At 42.5% G+C, this 19,597-nt stretch overlaps 1 protein-coding gene across 1 annotated transcript in view; it reads left to right on the forward strand.

Moving 5' to 3' along the window:
* The first annotated feature begins 15,973 nt into the window (after positions 1 to 15,973).
* The window catches only part of DAP (death associated protein), a 57,774-nt gene continuing 54,150 nt past the window's right edge, over positions 15,974 to 19,597 (forward strand). Inside the window, exon 1 of the mRNA XM_075705380.1 lies at positions 15,974 to 16,061. Coding sequence (XP_075561495.1) covers positions 16,007 to 16,061 — 55 coding nt within the window. The 5' untranslated portion in view covers positions 15,974 to 16,006. The remainder of the gene's footprint in view (positions 16,062 to 19,597) is intronic.

A 19,597-nucleotide genomic window follows, 5' to 3' on the forward strand; every position in this document is an offset into this window, starting at 1 on the left:
AAAAGCTTGTAAAATCTGGACTGTGCCTTCGAAGGCATCCCCGTAAGAACTTGCAATACCACAGCAGTGAAGAAAATGCAAAATACTCATTGAGCCACTGAAGCTCTGCAACCAACTCTAATTTTCATGAAGCTAAGTTCTGTTTCAAGCAAGGAAGTGTTATGTTACTTCAGTCAGTGGCAGACTAAGAAAACCTGTCTCACTGCCTAAGATCTTCCTCCTCCTTTTTCCCCCAATCACCATCCTACATTGCTTTTTGATGGAAAAAAAAAACAGTAAAAATTAATTAAAAGAGCTGCTAAAGCAGAAAAGAATATTTTAGACATATGATCATCTGAGTTCTCTCCAACAACATCATCTTAGGTAATGGCTTATCACGTAACATTTGCTTTATTTTCTCTTTAACAGTAGGATATTTCCAAACTTGTGCATCCCATCTGTATCCATTTTCACAATGACTGAACAAATGCAATTAGTCTGCAGTCAGCCATGTAATGGTCTCCTACTACTGCCACTAGGTATTTTTAGTCCGTGGATTCTCTTATTTCTCAGCTATGCCTTCTTCCTTTTCCTAGCTTACATTTTTTATCAGAGTTGCTTTTTTCCCTTCACTGCCATTCTGTGTTACTGAAATAATCCCATATGCTTTACCTTCTCATATTTCTGTCATGGTCACATCATTACAACATACACATGGTTGAAAAAGGAGGAAATTTTTCAGTAAAATTATTGCAAAATTTGCCATTTATTTCTTCTCAAATTCTGTACTTGGCATTATTTCCTAGATCTGTACAGTCTGCCTTCTACCCAGACTCCCTTCCACTGGTTACTATGTTTTTACAAAGATATATGAACTGCTGAAGAAGAGAAAATCTCCATGTCAACCTATTGAGAAAAGAGTTCTGTTTCCTTCTCCCACAACAGATTTTCAGCGATCCGCCCACCTCCCAGCAGGATGCAACATTGATTTTTTTGAAACCCAGATTGCAGTTCTCTTATGTGCTAAGTAGAGGAGGGATGAACGTGACTTTGTGTGCGCTCTTCTTTGCCTATGACACGGACACCCAGCAGCCTTTCCAACTTGCTTCAACCTGTTAAAAAAAAAGACATGCTGCTGAACTTCCCTTCATCTTTCAGAGTGTTAAACATGACATGCTTTAAATTCTCTGTATTTCTCAACTGGTTTCTTCACCAAGCTAAATGCAATGTTTCTCTGCCTGTATCAATGATCCTGGCTTTCCTTAATGCTGCTTGTTGAACAGGACTTTCTGTCTTTCAGTGTCTTTAGTTCCTGATTTTGTGGTCTGATCTCATGCTGTGTATGTGGAATTTCCTGTTTGTTTGTGGTGTTTGGTTTTGTTTTTGTTTTTTTTTTTTTTCTATAAGGCAGTCAACTTTTCTTAATTCTAGCTTCTTTTTTAAACTGCTTCTCTGAAAAATGGTGAATCCTCAGCTGTACCTCCTCAACAGTGAAATATTTTGATCAGGTTTGTCTCTAATGTGGACAGTGCACATGCTGGAAGCCCTCTTTATAACAGAAAGATGCACTGATTTAATTGAAAGCAGGTTTTAAACCAATCTAGTTTAACTAATGTAAATTCTTGTGTAGACTTTCTTACTTGGTATAGCATATCCAAGTTTTTCATTGTCCTGAATTAAAAGTAAAAGAAATTGGTTTAAGCTCAAATACGAATGCCTGTGCTAGCTATTTAAAACTCCATACCAAAAGAGACTGGCACAACTTTCTCATGGAGAAAAGGCTTTAAACTATACACAGTAAGATAAGAAAAAAGTATACACAGTCCCCTAGAGTATTTTTTCCTCTATACTGTCAGTTCCCCATCTTTTCCACACTTCTATCTCTGATTGCAAGCACAGTTTTTTAGTTGTTTCCCAAAACAGAAACTTACATAAATTTAATTGCAGTTTCTGGGGACCTCAACGATCTCCAGAAATGATCTTGTGCTTACACTTCTTATTCACCAGTTCCTGTTTCCCTTTTTACCCTGCTTTTTCCATGCTGTCTCTGCAGATTGCACTGGCTCTAGAGCAACATTTACTCTACAGCATCGCCCTTCAAAAATGTAACCAAGCTTCTAGGAATATCTTCAGAATATATTTTTTTTCCCCAACACATTCCTACCTTTTAATAGAGAAAGAACCATTAAAAAGAAATATTCTGACAGTGAATAGAAAATGAAATGGATTTCTACCTCTAGATTTGCCTAAGTTATATTCAGAGGCAGGATATACTGAAGAAGTTACAGAAATACAAGCAGCCTGAATCTTTCATTACCTTAGAGAATAGCCAGGCTTAGCAGCAGTGATTTCATCTCTAAGTCCAAAATCTTCAGCTGGAAATACTTTCCTTCCTTCCTTTTGAACAGGCTCAGAAATCTTTTCTGCCTTCATCTCACTTCTCTTCCCAGCAGAAGAAATTATTCTGGTTTCTCAGTCAGCTTATTTTCACTAGGCATTTCAGCTGGCAGCCTCAACTCAGGTTCATGTGTGTGAACCACTTAAACAGACCTGATAGGATATTGCTATTGTCTTTTTTCCCCCTTATGCATAGGCATATTGGCTATTACATTTCCTTCCCTTTGATATCAGATTAGTGAGGCTACATTAATTATTCATTCCTCTAGGCGACAAATGCTCTGTGTTCAAAGTTGATTGACCCGCTTCTTTAAGCTCAATAGAGATGTTAGTTTTAGCTATCCCAGGGAGGACAAAGGAGAAAAGATACCTCAACAAGAGTTCAAATATTTATAACAGATCATTTCCCTACTGCTTCTCACAGTGCTGCATGCCTTTCACTTTATGAAAGTCGACATTCAAAAAATCCTTTCATTTAGTGTTAACAAATGTTTTAATACCCAAACTGGCAGAATTTTTGGGTTAAGCATTCTCCTCTACTATGCTGCTGCTTCCCTGACTAGCAGCAGTCACCAGACAATGGTTCTTCCACTTAAACCCCTATCTGACAAGGTCTGTAAAGGAAAACAAAAATGCATTGGTATGTTGGGCATTGCGAGAATATTCCAGTGAAGTGGTTCTAAGGTTAGCTGCCCCTATGGGATTAAGTCATTAGCTATCTACCATGAAAATCATCCTTAATTTAAGACAGCCTAAAGTAAAAGGGAAGAAAAATGTTTGCCTACAGAATTTGAAGTAGGTGGTTGCAAATTTTTCTAAAGTCAAAGTGCCAAAAGGAAATGGAAAACGCATGCAGATCTTTGGTCATTATTTATGTTGGCTCTAAAGTTTCTTCTCACCCATTATGAGGCAGCTGAGAGACTGTTGGAAATTCACATCCTCTTGACTGAGGATCCAGCCTTGAAATAACTACATTCTCAGGTTGGGTTCATGGAAGGTTATCTTGGCTCAGGGAAGAATGTTACCTTTCATAATACATTCCTTTAAACACATTTTAAGGATGTGTTCAAAATCAAATTTCTCTTGCCACAAAATTTTGAACCTACACTTCTTAAGTGAAAGGTGATCCTTCACTTTGGATCTTTTTCTTGACTATTAATTGCCTCTTTGAAAATGCTGCTTTCATTTTGGCAAACCAGACACAGTCATCTCCTTGGCTTGAGTATTAGCAAACTGTTAATCAGTTTACCACTGAGATACTTCTCTTCCTACTTGATCAAAACTGAAGATACTTCTGAAAGTCAGCATGTATTATCTCTTTAATCAGAAGGTTTTATTTCACGTAAGGCTTCACCCATGTTTTATGCAAACATAACAATGGACTATGCCACATCTGTCTATCAGATATGATCACTGGACCAGATGCAACGGAACTCCACCCCACAGGGTAAGTCAGTCAGGCATGGGATGTCTGAAGTGTATCCCCAGCTGAGAGCTACATTCGTAGCACAGGGTTTGATTCACTTTTGGTCCATGATGCAGCTAACTGGGGTCAGTGCAGCATGCAGGCTCTCATGCAGCGCTTCTCAGACATTGCAGCAGCACCCCAAGGCCACTGCAGGAACAGACACTTGTCTGTTCCGGGCACAGGCTACCTTTGCTCGAGTCCTAGAATTTGCTGAGCAGATGTCCAGGGTAAAGGCCCTCATAGCTGAGGGGACAGCAGAGATGTCCAAGTGGGACAAGGAGCATGGGTGACAGGCCACAAAACTCACTCCAACAGATGGAGTCGAAGCACTTGAGGACCGCATGAGATTTTTTGTTTGGGATTTTTAATTTCGTTTTTCCCCTACAGACTTGGGGGTCATGAGATATGAAAAGTGCCCATGAGACTAAAAAGCAGCTAGATGGTTTTTATATATATTTAATTTGCTGAGGGTGAGTTTGGTGCAGCAGAACTTTATTCCACGATTGACTCCAAAGGACAAACAAGATTATGTGACAGAAGGCAGGCAAAAAACCAGGTATTTAACTGATGTATGGGACTAAGCAGAGCAAAGAAACAGGGCATTTCCTCTTGAACAATCTGTTGGTGGAGGGATTTCCATCAGGTGTTCCGAGTTGGTTGCAATATGGAGGACTGGCTAATCTTCTGGAAAGACATTTGGAACAGGACCATATGGAGCTATTTTCATTGCTGCATTGGGAAAAGATAGCAACAGAGCAGAGAAAGGAAAAGCCAGAGCTAACAACACACATTACAGAAGGAGAGGCAGGCCATATAGAGTCTTTTGACAGATGCGCTTTTAACCTGTGATTGAATTTAGACAAGAATTAACTGATGGACAGGAGACAGTGGAGTGAAGTGTGACTTGTGGCTGTTGATAGTGACAGCAAAAGTGCAGTTTAGTTTCAATGTAGAGCGCTGGCTTTTAGACAGCTTATAAACTTTCACACTGCTGTGCCAGACACAGGTTTGGCAACTAAGATTAAGTTTGTGCCATGGAAAAGGGCAAATAGGATGATAAGGAGTAGATGAAAAGGGCAAGGAAGGAGCACTAATCCTTGGGCAGAAGGATGAGGTAGCTTGGGCAGCCAGAACTTTCCCAGTTAATCTGTATGAACTTGAGGCTCTGTTTCAGGATGACAATATTTCTAGTGGAGTTGTCCTTGAGGGGGAACCAGGAGTACTGTAACAGCCAAAAATTTAAAATCAGTAAAGGGTTGGAAAGAAATGGCCTATAAAAAAATAATAAATGAGGTGGCTGCAAAGAGGATTATGGGTCCCTTTACCCCTCTAGGACAGATATTGACAAAAGGATGTGATGAATTCAGAATGATCCATTCAGCCCCCCTCTTACCCTCGCAGAGTGTCCATAAATGATGGTGGTGACCCTCGATTAGTTCTTTGATACACATTTTCCTTGACCTAGCAGTATCAGTCATTCTTCTGTGCAGCCTTGTAACATGGCTTGCAAATTGTAACACCAAATTGGTATTTCAGCTATTACGAGCTCACCATCATGATTTCAATTTGCTGGGATTCAAGATCCAGGGACAGTATTTCTTCAAGAAAGCAATGTCAGTAGGTTGCTCGGTGGCCAGTACAACCTCTGGTAATTCATCAAAGTGCAGTACAGGCAGTGAAATGGGAAGTGGAAAGCCTCTAGCAGCTTACTGTCCTCAGGACTTTGCTGGAAAGGGATGGAAGAAAGGACTGTAGTACACAACAATGTGGTAGCAGACTGCGGTAGCAGGGAGGTAAGAAGTCCCTATGGCCACACAACAGGGCAGAGCGTTTCTGCACAGAAGCTGCCTTGGGAAGGTAAACAAGCTGGACACTCCTATAGGACCAACCCATACTGCCGCAGGAGGAGCAGACAGAAATCAGAAGGACAAGGGGGCCAAGAAGGATCATTCAAACAATTGCAGGTGTTGCTGGGGAACACTTAGATCTTGTATGCATAGTGGTAGTGATTGCACAAAGGCACGGTATGCTAACCACTGCAAAATTTGATGGTCATATACAAAAGAGGCTTATCTGTTAATGAGCAACATGATTCACCATAGCATAAACTTGCAAGGAGTCTGTGGTGCAGTGCTGATGGTATTATACCTTGTTCCAAATAAAGACATAGCAGGGCTGAGTAAACATATCTGAGGCAATTCATTTCAATTTCAGGACAACATATTTGTTTGGGAAACGAGCTCCTGAACTAGTGGATTGCTCAGGGCAGCACCTTTGTGCCCACAGATCCTGAGTAAGGGTCAAGTCAAGGGATGCAGGCCTATTTTGCACCAAAGATAGGGAGGGACTATAAAAGCACATTCTGAGGAGTTTTTGAGGTTCTCAGGGAAGGTAAATCTGGAGGAAAATGACCTCTGCAAGGCACATGTAACACAATATGGATTTCCTCATCGAGCAGAGACTGGCAACATCCACTAGAGAAAGTCAGTCCATAGCCATTGCTCAGAGTACAGGGCTGATGGATTCTACAGAAAGGTATAGGAGTCCCAACTCACAAGCTGGGACTGAGAGATGGTCAGGCCTGGATTTCTTGGCAACAAGTGGAGAGAATACAGGCCTCATACTTACGGGCAGTTACAGAGCTTCACTCATTAGGCTAGAAGACCTTTTCCTTCACACATGGGTATTAGTTATGTAGTATATGATGCATACTAAAGCATATCTTACTGTTCTTTTGGAGTTTTGAGAAGAAACTGAAGTGATTCCTGATATGAGAGTCCAGCTGGTCTATCCACACATGCTATAAATGCAACAAATATACCTCTACATATTCTATTTTTTAAAAAATTTTAAAACCTGTTTACACACAATTTTATGACATATCCACTCTGTATTTAGCTCGTCACCTTGTATAGTTCTTCTATTTTATTAGACATAGCTGTGTATGTGTATATACATAGTATCTAATTACACCTTTATACACTATAATATATTATACTATGTGCAGGGATGGAATTAGTGAAGCTAAAGCTTAGTTTGATGAGAAACTAGCATGGCTAGGAAGGTCTCTTAAGAAGGAAATCTGTAAGTACATTGGCAGCAAAATGAAGGCTAGGGAAAACTTAGATCTGCTGTAGGTCCCTTACCCAGGGGACCTAGTGACAAAGGATACAAAGAAGGTGAGGTACTCAGTGCTTTTTTGCCTCAGTTTTTACTGGTATATTCTTCCCTCAGGTGTGCCAGGAACCCAGTAACAGTCAGTGGAACTGAAGCATTACTCATGGTAGAGGGTAACGAGCAGAGTTAGGAATCACTTAAGCCAGCTGGACATAGAAGACTGGATGGGGTGCATCCAACAGTGCTGGGACAGCTGGCTGCTGTCATTGCAAGATCTCTATCACTTTTGAAAGGTCATGGCAATCACAAATAGATTTCTGAAGACTGGGGAAGGCAAAAGTCGCATCCCTCTTCAAGAAGGGCAAGACGGAAGATCTGGAGAAATACAGGTCAGTCAGCCATGCATGGACAAGCTGGGGAACAAATTTTCCTGGAAGCCATTTAGGACTGTAGGGTTGACTGTTACAGGTCCTAAATAGGTGCCATTAACACAAGCTCATCATAGGTCAGCACCTTTCAGTACCTGACAGGGTGGTTGTCTCAGAGCTTAGGCACAAGGAGCCACTCTTAAAACATGAGTGAAGCTGGTACTCAGCTTCCCGTAGTACAGCATCGTGGTGGGCTGACCCGGGCCAACAGCCAAGCATCCCACACAACTGCTCGCTGCCTCCCTTTCTCCCACTCACTGGGGGCACAGAGTGGGAAAAAGAGAAAGCCTTGATGCTGCAAGCACTGCTCAGCAACAGGCAAAACGCTGCTGTGATATCAACACTGTTTTCATCACAAATCTAAAACACAGTGCCATAATGGCTGTTATGACGAGAATTACCTCCATCCCAGCCAGACCCAGTACAAGCATGAAAAACCTTCTAATGATATTTTGATAAATGCTTAACACAGGATAATTGTCGAACATAAAACTAGACTTCCGTGAAAAGTATAAAAATTCTAATGCTAGCAACTAAAATAAATTAATTTAAATTATGTAGTCTAGACAAGTGGAAAAAAATGAAAACTGGTAAACAAACTGAATCTTTGTGCAAAGAAAAATAAAATATAGATGCATGCTTTAAAAACTTCTTATAACCTTTAGCTCTCAGCCAGCAAGTATTTTGAAAATACACTCATTAAAACTGACATAATTCTGGAACACAACTGAAAAGCAAAACAACCCTTCCACCATTGTTCAAATGCTGCATTTTCCTAAGGAGAGGTCATAAGATTTCCCAACCCTAAAGAATGCTGATACTTTGCATTCTTTTCATGTAAGAAGAAAGAGGACTGGAGAGATAACAGGAGAAAGAATGTGTTAGCCTTATACCCTTGAGCTGTGATGAAATACCAGTCTACTTACATTTAATTATGTTCAGTTTATAACAAAGCATTCAGCAGAAAACATCAATAAGAGCGTTGACACGCTCAGACTCCTTCTAATAAGAATGAAGAAGAATTACAGTTGGAAATCTGGCATCTAGAATTCAACTGAAAAGGGATTTTTGCTGCTTAGCAATTAGTTCTCTCTGTAACATGAAGGAGTATTTCTAAAGGAAAATTATTGGGTAGATTTACAACTGAGCTATGTGTTAAGATCAGTTCAAAGATTAAAAAATGACTACATTACTCTAGACAAAGACATATTTGGACTAAATATATACCACAATATATAATTTCTTGTTGTCTATTACTTAACGTTCTCTGGAAGGAACATAAATTAAAAAATGCATAGAGCAAAGACCTAAACTTTGCAATTGATAGGTTTGCTGCAAAGTTAACAGAAATCTTAGGTCAACTACCAAAGGTCTGACCCTAAGGCACTAAGGCTGTTCCAGGAGGAAAAGTGTTTTTTAGAATAGGTCTGGCTATCTCTTGGAAGGATAAAGCGGTGTCAGGTAAAGCCTACACCAAGTACTGTTACTGTGGGGAGCTGAGAACCAACTTCGCTCATGTGTCTTAGGAGTGGCTGCTTGTGCCTAAGCTCCACGACAGTCACCCTGTCAGGTACTGAAAGGTGCTGACCCATGATGAGCTCGTGTTAATGGCAGCCGTTCAGCACCTGTAACAGTCAACCCTACAGTGCTAAATGGTTATTTCCTAGAAGCCAGGGCCAACTATCCATACTTGGGTACATGCAAAATGCCCTCTGAAGCCAGGAACAATTTCTATGAAAGAATAGAAAGAACCTGAAGATATTGAAATCAATGAAGTTTGGTGTTATTTACCATGGATGTGGTATCTGACCCTAAATATGAAATATGGACACTAAGCAACCATCACTTCTGTAATGAGCGCTTACTGCAAGGCTTGCAGTCAGCCAGGTTCTCAGTTCCCATCACAACTGCAAAAACCCCCAACGTTCTGATGTTAACTGGTTTTAGACATAAAATGTAGAACCCCCCTCCCACCAAATCCAATGTGCTTGGAAACACTAAGAATTTAAATTACCTTGACTTTTTTTCATTTTCACTTTTGAACCAACATTAATTCTTTCCTTTATTGAAATAGCACAGCTTCTGCAGGTCCAAATCAGTTGCAACTCAAAGACAGAATGGGATGGGAAACAGAGGAACAGAGAAGTGGTAAGACCCAAAGCCAAGCACAACGACTAATTCTCTTGAGCCTCATTTGGGAGCCACACCAGTAGCTTCCAGGAGCCATCACAGTCCCCATTTCCACTGGCAGTGAAGCTTCCACGTGACTCAAAAAACCCAAGGGGCTGTGCACACTCACACTCATGTGGAGGGAAGGCCTGTCATCTACAGAGCCAGAGGAATAAGACCCTCTAAATTGGCAGCAGTAATATGTCCATTGTCTATAATGATAAAATATGCAATTTCTTTAGTAAGTCCCAGACTAATGAGACCTAACAGAGAGAGAACTGTGCCTCAAGAGGCCTGGCTTCTGTTTTCATCTCTGCTGCTAGTTTGGCTTTGGCAACATATTTTTACCTCTCTGTACTTCCATTTACCCATTGTAAGGCAGGGGCTAATGAAAATTATGGCCTTTATGCAGAATGTTGAGATCTTTGGATGAAAAAACTCCAGAGGATGACTTTTACATTCCCTGTTGCACTGGACATCTTAGTTCCTCCCTCTCTCCCTCCCTTCCTACTTTCCTTCTTTCTTTCTTTCTCTTTCCCTCTCTTTCTTCTTCCCTCTGTCCTCCTCCCTCCTTTCTCCCTTCCCTCCTTCGAATTTGTAAATGGCTTTATTAATCCTCCACACCAGAATACTTTAGTGGTATTATCACTGTGAGTATTTTCCTAAGGCAGAACTGAATTGCAATGAATCAGAGGAAGAATAAATAGTGACATCTTGTAGCACAAAGTCTCTGTAAAGTCACAGAGGTTCAGCCACTTTATTTTGCTTTATTTCCCTTTTAGTATATAGTGGTAGAGATATTTATAAAGATTTTAATGAAAAGCACTGAATTTTAACTTAATGTGAGGCTGTATTGTGATAGTGGTTTCCATTTGGGTTTTTCTCAAAGACAGAATTCTCCCGTGAAGTCAATATAAATTTCAACTTCAGCCATATGACAAATAACAACCTGTAACTGTTCTTGAAAGAAAAGAAACCTAGTACAAACTATGTCACTCTAGCATGCACCATGTCTAAAACTTAACAGCTAAGATAATACTGTAAACAGTGGGGAGAAGCAAATGTAAAAAGTAGTAATTGCATCTAAGATAACTATTAACAGAAAAAAAATGCTTTTGTGAAAAAGGCATAGAGGAACTTCACTTGCTAGAAACCTCCTGAATTTGATTCACATCTCAGCAGTAAACCGCCATACTGAGAAATTGCTTTTTGTGCTGATTTAATGTCTGATAACAGCTCAAAAGTATGAACTTTATGACAATATAACATAAGAATGGCAATGTAAGGTTTCAACATTTCTTTATGAAAACATGGTTCCACTTCTCTGATGAGATAGACCTGTTGTACACTTTTTAGCAGAAACATTTCCAAGGAAATTTAAAAAAAACCACTAAGATAAAAAAACATTTGAGTTTTACAATTACATTATGATGCAATTCAGTACATTTTAACACTCAACAGATTTATATGTTTGCCCTGGTGGGAACTTATTCTAATTCTAAAGAAAAAGAATTAATTATATAGGTTTTCCTGGAAAACTGAATTAGTAAATCCAGCAAATAAATTTGTGTTCCTTGTCAGAGTAACAGTGCAGTTAGAGTAACAACATGGAATCAATCATATCATCAAGATACGGAGAAACCAGCAAACACTGGCAACCCAAGCGACTTTACTCATTAGCTCAATGCAACAACAGCCAGTAAGGGAAGAGTGGAAAATGGATACTAAAGCACGTTACTTTCTTGCCCCAAATTTGTTTACTTATTTTCTTACACAAACTGTTTTCCCGTATCTGCACACTATAACAAAATCACCTTTTTGGATGGCGACCCACACAATCTCTGAAGATTTCCTAGCAAACCCCAGTCTTAAAAACTGCACCCTTTTCTTAATCTGAAGTCACAGTGGACAGAACAGAAACAACTATTATTTGGCTTCTGATAAAGTCTCTACATAATTTCCACATAAGTAGAAAAACAGGGAACTTACTGCCCTTGAGACTGCATCAGATTGTAAACCCATTGTTTTAAGTAGTGGGTAGTGACATATACAAGTAAAAATCTGCAAATTCAAAAAGTCAAAGTGAAAGATCAAATTCCAAAGAACACCCTTTAGTTTGTCTATCATTTCTCAGAGACTTATCATGCTACCCTAAAAATATCACAAAGGATTAGAATTACGTGAACAACTGATATTTTTATTAACTGGCTGGAAAAAAAAAAAAAAAAGAGAAAAATAATTTTGTTCTCAGTGGTTTTTAATCTTTAAAAATAGCAAAATCTTAAAACATGCTGCCAAAAAACCCCAGCCCAACTTTCAAAACAACTGATTATTTTCAGGAGAAACTATTTTGGATGCATTATCAAAACCAGCTAGTAGTTTTCATTGACTTTATGCTTACCTATAAATTTGGCAAAAAATTACTCACTGAGAGAGTTTTGCCTACCCTATAGCTAAATACAGAGCAGTTTATCCTGCTCCCCAGGATTTACAGCATGCATGTGCATATGTGTGCTGGAAATGATGGCAGAAGTCAAGAGGATTGTGGCAAAACATCTAGCTGCCTTTTAAGTGCTGAGTGACCCTAGGTTGAATTATTATAATTTCCCCCTGACTTGAACCCAGAAATGGCTTTTCTATGTGTTTCAGTATTTTCAGAAAGAACACAAAGCTTGCTGCAGGCCCCAGTGAAAGCACCAAAATTGCAGCCATCTGTTAAGTACTGGGGAGTATTTTCAAAAGAGACATAAATGGTGTCCTAATCATAGTTCAACAGACTGCCTATTTTTAAAATAGAATGCTTACTGAACATACTTTGGGCTATAAAGCACAAAAATAAGAACCTAGTATTACTGTCAGAAGTGCTGTGAAGGGCCAAGCGCAACTAAAAATAGTTTTTATATGCATGCTTTTTTTTTTACTATCTAATCTCTTCACATGTTTTTTTTAACCTAGCCTTTAGGATCTGTAAAGGGCTCTTTTCCTATTTTTGGTTGGTGGTTTGTTTTTTTTTTTTAATGTGGGAGCTGGGTTTCGCCTGCACTGTCACCACAAAAGACACAGCTTCTTTCTGCTTGCTATTTTAGCTAAAATCACTAGTAGCTGGAGAGTACTCTTTCACAGTTGTGCTGGATAATGTCACAGATACTTGAGATGTCTATCACGAGCTCTTACCTATTAACTGAAGAGGTGTGCTGTGGAATCCTTCACAAAAATGCTCTTACTCTAAAACATCCACCGGTCTTCAAAACACATTAAAATGTGAAAAAAAAAATATTCTAGGCTGCCTGATTTATTTACTCTTCTGTCACGGTGCTGCTGCATTTCAGTGCCCTGTCTTGTGATGTTGTCATTCACGAGCTTTCCAGTAGAGACTTGCCTTTGCTACAGTCTGTGGGAAAGAGGTGTCAGCACCAGGCGCGGCTGACTTGGCAAAGGAAGCTACTCCACGGCCAACTTTCTGTAAAAACTCTGCCTGTTTTCCTCCAAAGTTTCCCACAGTTGCTCCCATGCGCGCATGCTGGCACAAACAACGGGACTGCTGGAAACGACAAAGTGACTGAAAACTCCTGGCATTTTAACGCCTGTCACCTACCCCTGTATTTCTTGTACACTGGCATAATCGAGAAGGACATTGTTACACTGTCACCGCTGCTAGCTGGAGAAACGCATGTTGCCTTAGATGTGCCAAAGAAACACTCACTCTGCTTCACAAAATTGAAATCTCACTTACCACCTTTATGGCATCTCCTCATTTAGGTGTTTGATTTTACAAGTCTCAATTTTTTTTTTTTTTTTTAATTTGGGATTTTTGTCTCCTTCTTGCTTTTCTTGCAACATTTTAAACCCAAGGATGGAATAAATAACTGAAAATGAAATTCTATCCTATGGTATCATACTGACACCTATATAATTCTTCTGCAAGCACAGAAACTCAGCATTTGCACAGGCCCCCGTCGCTTGAGGAAACGAGTAATTTTATGTACTGACAAGTATAGCGAGGTCTGAGAACCTCCAGGCTCTGGAAAGCAGCAAACATCCTTCCCTCTCCCTCCCACAAGCCTGACCCGCTGCGTGCTCGCTCCTGTCTGACCTGCCTTCGGTCTGCCCTCCCTCCCTCCAGGCTCCTCATCCTCGTCTCACCCAACCAGTCCTGGCTTCCACTTCATTGCTTGAGGAAAGATGTTTCTCGTCTCCCACCATGGCACTCGCTCTGCTTCCACGATTCTCATGTCACCTCTCCACCGTCCCCTACTCAACTGTTTGTCTTCGTCTCCTTGTCCACTCAGGCCAAGCCCTCCTGTGCCTTGGTTTCTCCCGTTTCCATCTCTCTTCCCCTCTTCCAGTCCTTGCTCTTTCTGCACCAGAATGGTTTGCCTTGGGATCCCGGCCTCCAAACCCGATGCACAGCTGCATTTTCAGTAAATGTCCTGTTGTTTCAGCCCAGCGTTTCTGAGACATACTCAGAACGGACATTGTATTTTAGCCGTGAAGCCACAGCAAGCTTTCATACAAGTACTTCTGTTAATGGCGACACGCAAAGTCTTGTAATGTGAAGAGATGTCGCCAGCTGTCGCAAGAACAGCCAAAGCACGTCTTCGACGTAATTCTTCCTCTCAGTGCACCTCCACGTACCAAATCTTTGCACTGAAATATGAAATTATTACTGATTCTTTGAGAAAAACCATTAGCTTGTGGGTGTTTCAACGTCATAAAGCACGTTTTCTTTAATTTCAAATATGTAACAGCTGGTTTAGATTAAACCTGCAGCAGCAAAAATTCATACTGACTCTGGTGACCAGCACAGGGAAATCCAAACCAAACACACCTGGGAAAACCAAGAATAACTGCAAGTATAATCTTTTAATTTGAATCCAGAGGACAGTAGACAAAGAAGCATTAAAATCTCCACTTAGGAGATAATTCTGCCCTAGAAAAAATTATAATCTGAATAGACTTTGACAGAGACTGGAAAGGGAATTGGAGTCATTTGTGTTAGGCTACACAGAACGTGACAGAGCTGAAAATATAATCTTGAGACTCTAAAGTGCCGTATGTGTAAGAAATTGAAATTACCCAGCAGCAAAAGGCAAGAACTTAGTTACGGCATTTTTATAACATTTGTTCATGCAGGCTGTTAAGGATACTATGATGTGATTATATTTTGGCCTGTTGTCAAAAAAACCCCCGTATACTTACCCATCACTTATATTTCAACAGTGGTAATAAAATTGTAACAAAGAGCGATAGGAAATAGCTAAAATATTACTACATTAATTTCCCTGTAACATACCTGGGATGCAGTATTACTACAGCACTTTTGGGGGGCTCAACTTCCAACCGTCATACACTCATCTTTTGGGGGGGGCTCGCTTTCCTTATAGAATCATAGAATGCGTTGGGTTGCAAGGGACTTTTAGAGGTCATCTAGCCCAACCCCCAGAATTATTAGCGGAGGAAGCTGAGCTGATTGTATCAGTTGGCCTTCCAGTGAACAAACACCCCAAAATTCCAAGGAAAAGAGGAGATTCCAAGGGGGCACCAGGGTATGAACTGGGGACTTCTTATGTCAAATTATGAAAGAAAAGAACAGCCAGCAGGGTTTACACTTTGCTGCTAATGGAATTAATTTAGATATCGTGCTCCGTGCCTTTCCACATCGCTTGGAAACTGTAAGCGAAGCGTTTGAAAAATTTCTTGAAAGGGGCGCGAATCAGCACCGCGATGGCAACCAAAGAGGTGATGAGCTCTGAAGCGCAGGCAGAGCCGAGCGCTACGCACGCCGCTTCCCAGGCACGCCGGCCTGGCGGAGCAAAATGGAGCCGAGGACGTGAAATTGCCAATTAGTCGCTGCTGAAAAGCATTAATTTGAAGCCCACCGGCACTTAATTCCGAACCACGCTAACCGCCTGCGCTGCGCCATTATTTCAGAAAGGCGTCTTACCCTCTAAACCTGCACAGGCTTTTAGAAAAGGGATTTTTTAAAAGGCAGTTCCTGTCGCAGGAACCGGTTACATAAAGCAAGATGAAGTTCATGTTGCTCGGGGGGGGGGGGGGGAATAAAAAACAAAAAAAAAAAAACAAAAAGGAAAGGCAGGCTTCGTCAGGGCGGCAGTTGCGCAACGCTGCCTCCACACTTCTCAGCGGCAGGAAGGACGAGGAGAAAATTTAAAAAAAAAAAAAAAAGAAAAAAAGCCAAACGCGAGGTAAACAAGCAGGGAAACAGCCACAGAAATGGCGGCCGCGCCCGCCCCCCGGGCTGCAGGCATTGGCCACGCCCCCGCCGCCGCCAGGACACGCCCACCGAGGGGCGGTACCGCCCCTCGGTGGGCGTGTCCTGGCGGCGGCGGCGGCCACGTTGACAGGGCGGGAGCGGGGCCGCGCAGCGCAGGCCGGGCCGGGCGCTGGCCCTCGTTGCCGGGGTGCGGGTGTCGCCGCCACAGTAAAAATGTCTTCGCCTCCTAAAGAGAAAGCAGAGACGCGGGCCGGACACCCTCCTGCTGGTACGGCCGCCGGTTCCCGTCTCTCCGCTCTTCCCACCCCCTAGGGATGGGATTGGGGGGGGCGGGGAGGGGAGCGCTGGGCAGCCGCGGGCCGTGGAGGGGAGGGGGGGAGCCGAGCGCCTCCGGGAGAGCCCGGCCGGGCGCCGGTTCCCCGCCAAGCCCCCGGCTTGGGGCGCTGCCCCGGGCGGAGGAGGGTGAGGGCGGTCTGGGCGGGCCCCGCCGCCGCTGCCGGGGCTGCGAGCCCCGGCTGGTTTCCCCGCGCTCCTCCGCTCTGGGGCCGCCGCCCAGAGCAAGGCCCGATGCGGCCGCCTGGCAGTGGGAGGTGTGCGGGTGTCCCCACCCCGGTCTCTGCCTGCCGGTCCCCCTCTCCCCCGCAGCTTTCCCTGCCATCTGCCAGCCTCCGCCATCAACGGGGGCGACGCTCCCGGCCCTCCTCTTCCCAGAGGAGCTCTCCGCTTGCAGAGGATCCGGGTGTGTGCCCTTTGGCATCTCCAGCTTCTGACCCGGGAGGCGCAGAGCCTTGCCTTCATCTGTCCTGGTCCGCGAGGCCACCCCGTCCTGGTCCCTGAGGCCATCCCATCCTCGAAAGGCGGCGGAGGCCTACGAAACCACCGCCTGGGGCTGATAAAGGCGGGAAGGGGACAGGAGCAGTCTCAGCCACATCGCAGCCCGCGTGGCCGTTGGCGGCACAGGGCGAGCTGGGTGTGAACAGGCAAACTGCGAATTAATAGCTCCCTCCGCGTCCATTTTGCCTGTGGGCGCTACGGTGCAGGCTGCGTGCTCCTAGCTTTAATTCTGGAGGCTGGCAGGGTAGGTAGGAAGCAAGGAAAGCTGCTTGCTAGCTGCCCAGCAAAGGAGCTCCGGCACCTTCCACCTGCTGCTGCGTGCTCACGGGCGAGCAGAGCAGCGGGCGGTCGGGGTAGGAGCTGCGTTTCACCTTCGCTGGGGCACTGATCTGCCACCGTCTGTAGACGGCAGCTCTTCTTGGTACACAGGTGGGGTTCGGTTACTCGCAGTATCCAAGTTGTCTTGTTTTTTCACGTACTGTTAGTTTTTCTTCTTCTTTATTACAGTTTTCTTAAAAAAGGGAACTTCGGTCTCTGCATCAGCAACTTTTCATGTGTCTTCGAGTGTCTCCTGGTGGAATAGTTGGGTCGCTTTTTTTTTTTTTTAAGTGTTTCAGTCAAAAAATGCTGAAATTCTTAATTCACAGGGTGGTTAGTTTTATATTCAAATCAACTGATGAGATTTAAAGCTAAATTTGAAAACAATTTTTGAACCCTAATTGAATTCTGCTCTTTTTGTAGTGAGGACCTGAAATTCCTTTAAACAGGTAACAGAAGTGCGAAATAATGGCTTTGCTTTGCATGGCAAGTACAGTTCAGCAGTACAGTTAAGCTGATCTCTTGGCTGAGCAGAGTCGTCCCAGTTCTGCAGCCTCCCTTGTCATGGCACTACCTCCTGCCTGGCCCCCTGGTGAGCTGGTTCAGAGAATCACGCCAAAGCACCTTTCCCGATGTTGACAGCTTTTGCTGTCGTAGCTCCTCGAGCTGGCTCGCTGTGAGGTCAGATAAATGTCAGCTTCAGTGCAAAGGGATGGTTAAGACCTTAGGCCGGTTCAGCTGTGTCTTCCTGCTGCACCATTGATGGAAAGGGAACGAAGGATAAATGGCAGATATTTTCATTTAGGTGCTTTGTAGCTGTATTTTCTGATGTTGTTGCGTGTTTGAGAGTTTTGCTTCAAAACCTGTGTTTTGAAACAGGTGGAATTTTTTTGAAGACCTGAAGTGAGCCTCCATAGGCCACATGAGAAACTAGCAATGCACAGTGCAAAAGCACAACTAGAGTACAGTACAGGTTTCCCTTGCTGTCAGAGTATTTCAGTATTATTATTTTTTTTCTTTGTAAAACATGCATCCACATATGAACTGAAGAACTCTTTCAGCTATGTGCCTTTTAAGATCACTAGCATCCCTGAGGGGTTTTTTGTGAGTATGCACCAATTCAGCTTTGGAAGGAAGGTCATCACCAAGTCTGTCTTTGAGGCCAGAAAAAACTTAATACTTTACAGTATCTTCAGGTCATTTCTGGAAGAAGGTGGTTCTGAGCTGATTGGCAGAGGAAAGTGGCCCTGTGGTCTTTTAACACTTGGAAAATCCGTGATAAATGTGCTGACCAGCGACAGTTTATATTTACTCTAGGGGCTGAAGCTAGGTTTTAATCCTCTATCTCAAGCCGGTTTAGATCCTTGAATAATAATATAATGTGATAGGGCAGTTTGCAATCAAGTTTTAATAAAATGAAAGTCAAAAATTCTTAAAAAAAATAAAAAGAAGAATAAAAGATGACTACATAAATACAGGTGGAATTGTGTTCATAAATAACAAGGCAAGTTCCTAGCAAGGCAAATATGTGAATAGGGGATCTTTTTTGACTAATGGCTTAAAAGCTCTGGTTTTGCTGCATACGGTTCTATAAAGAGCCCTGTAATTACGGATGTGTCTTACCCACTGCGTATGAATTAGGCATGTAAAAGTTAGGAAGGATTTGGATCATCAAATTAAAGCAGAATTGACATCCACTGTTTTTCATACGCACTTTTAACTGACTGCATGCGCATGCAGTCTCTTAGCTTCTTCTCTGCATTGATCTTTCCCATGGAGGTGGGGGGGGAAGACAAGAAAAGCGCTTGAAGAGACAAAGGATAATGACATGGAAAGAAACCTCAGGACCTCAGGCTAGTGACAGGGTGCACGAAGTGATTTGAACTCCTTTTGGAAACTTAAGAGGGCCCCAATTTAAGCTTTATTAAATATCCGTCTGTCAGTGAGATCAATGCTTCTATAATACATTGCTGAATAGGTTTGTACAGCTTGCAGTCCCTCTAAAGAGGCCTTAGTAATTATGCTTTTAGCTGTTCATTTCTTCTAGTAGATACTGCGGAGGAATAAAGCAAGGTGATTGTGTTAATAACTAATTTATGAAGCTTTACAGTAGGTTCCTGAAAATAGTTACATGCTTTTTCCTACATTAAAAAAATATAGCTCTGAGCCAAGATTTCTGTGAAATGAAGGTATGTAATAACTCTTACTTCCGTTCTTGTTTTGTCAGACACTAATGTATGTTCCCTTAAGCTTGCAGAATGGCGTATTTTGCGTTTCCCTCGGTCCTGGCTTTTCATATATCTTGTCAATATAATGGAATCTGTTACAATACGGTACATAAGAAATAAATTTTGTGTTAATATTTAATACGATGCTCAAGGAAAACGGGAAGCTGTTAAAGCTCTTGGTTATAATTTGGATTTCTAAAAGTTCCTGTCTGGTTGCTGTGACCAGCGGACGATTCGGGTTGAGCTGGAAGGTTTCCCCAGGAAGGATTGCCTCGGGTCTGCAACCTGAGCGAGCTGGGGCCGCGCTGTCGGGGAGCTGCCGTGCTTCTCTGGGTGCTTGGTGCTGGCCGTGACTTGGTGGGGTTTATTTCAGAATGCAGTCTCAGAAACTGGGAGCAGTCTGAAAGAAAGCATGGCAATGGGG

This window comes from Pelecanus crispus, chromosome 2, assembly GCF_030463565.1.
Source record: "Pelecanus crispus isolate bPelCri1 chromosome 2, bPelCri1.pri, whole genome shotgun sequence".
Classification (NCBI taxonomy): domain Eukaryota; kingdom Metazoa; phylum Chordata; class Aves; order Pelecaniformes; family Pelecanidae; genus Pelecanus; species Pelecanus crispus.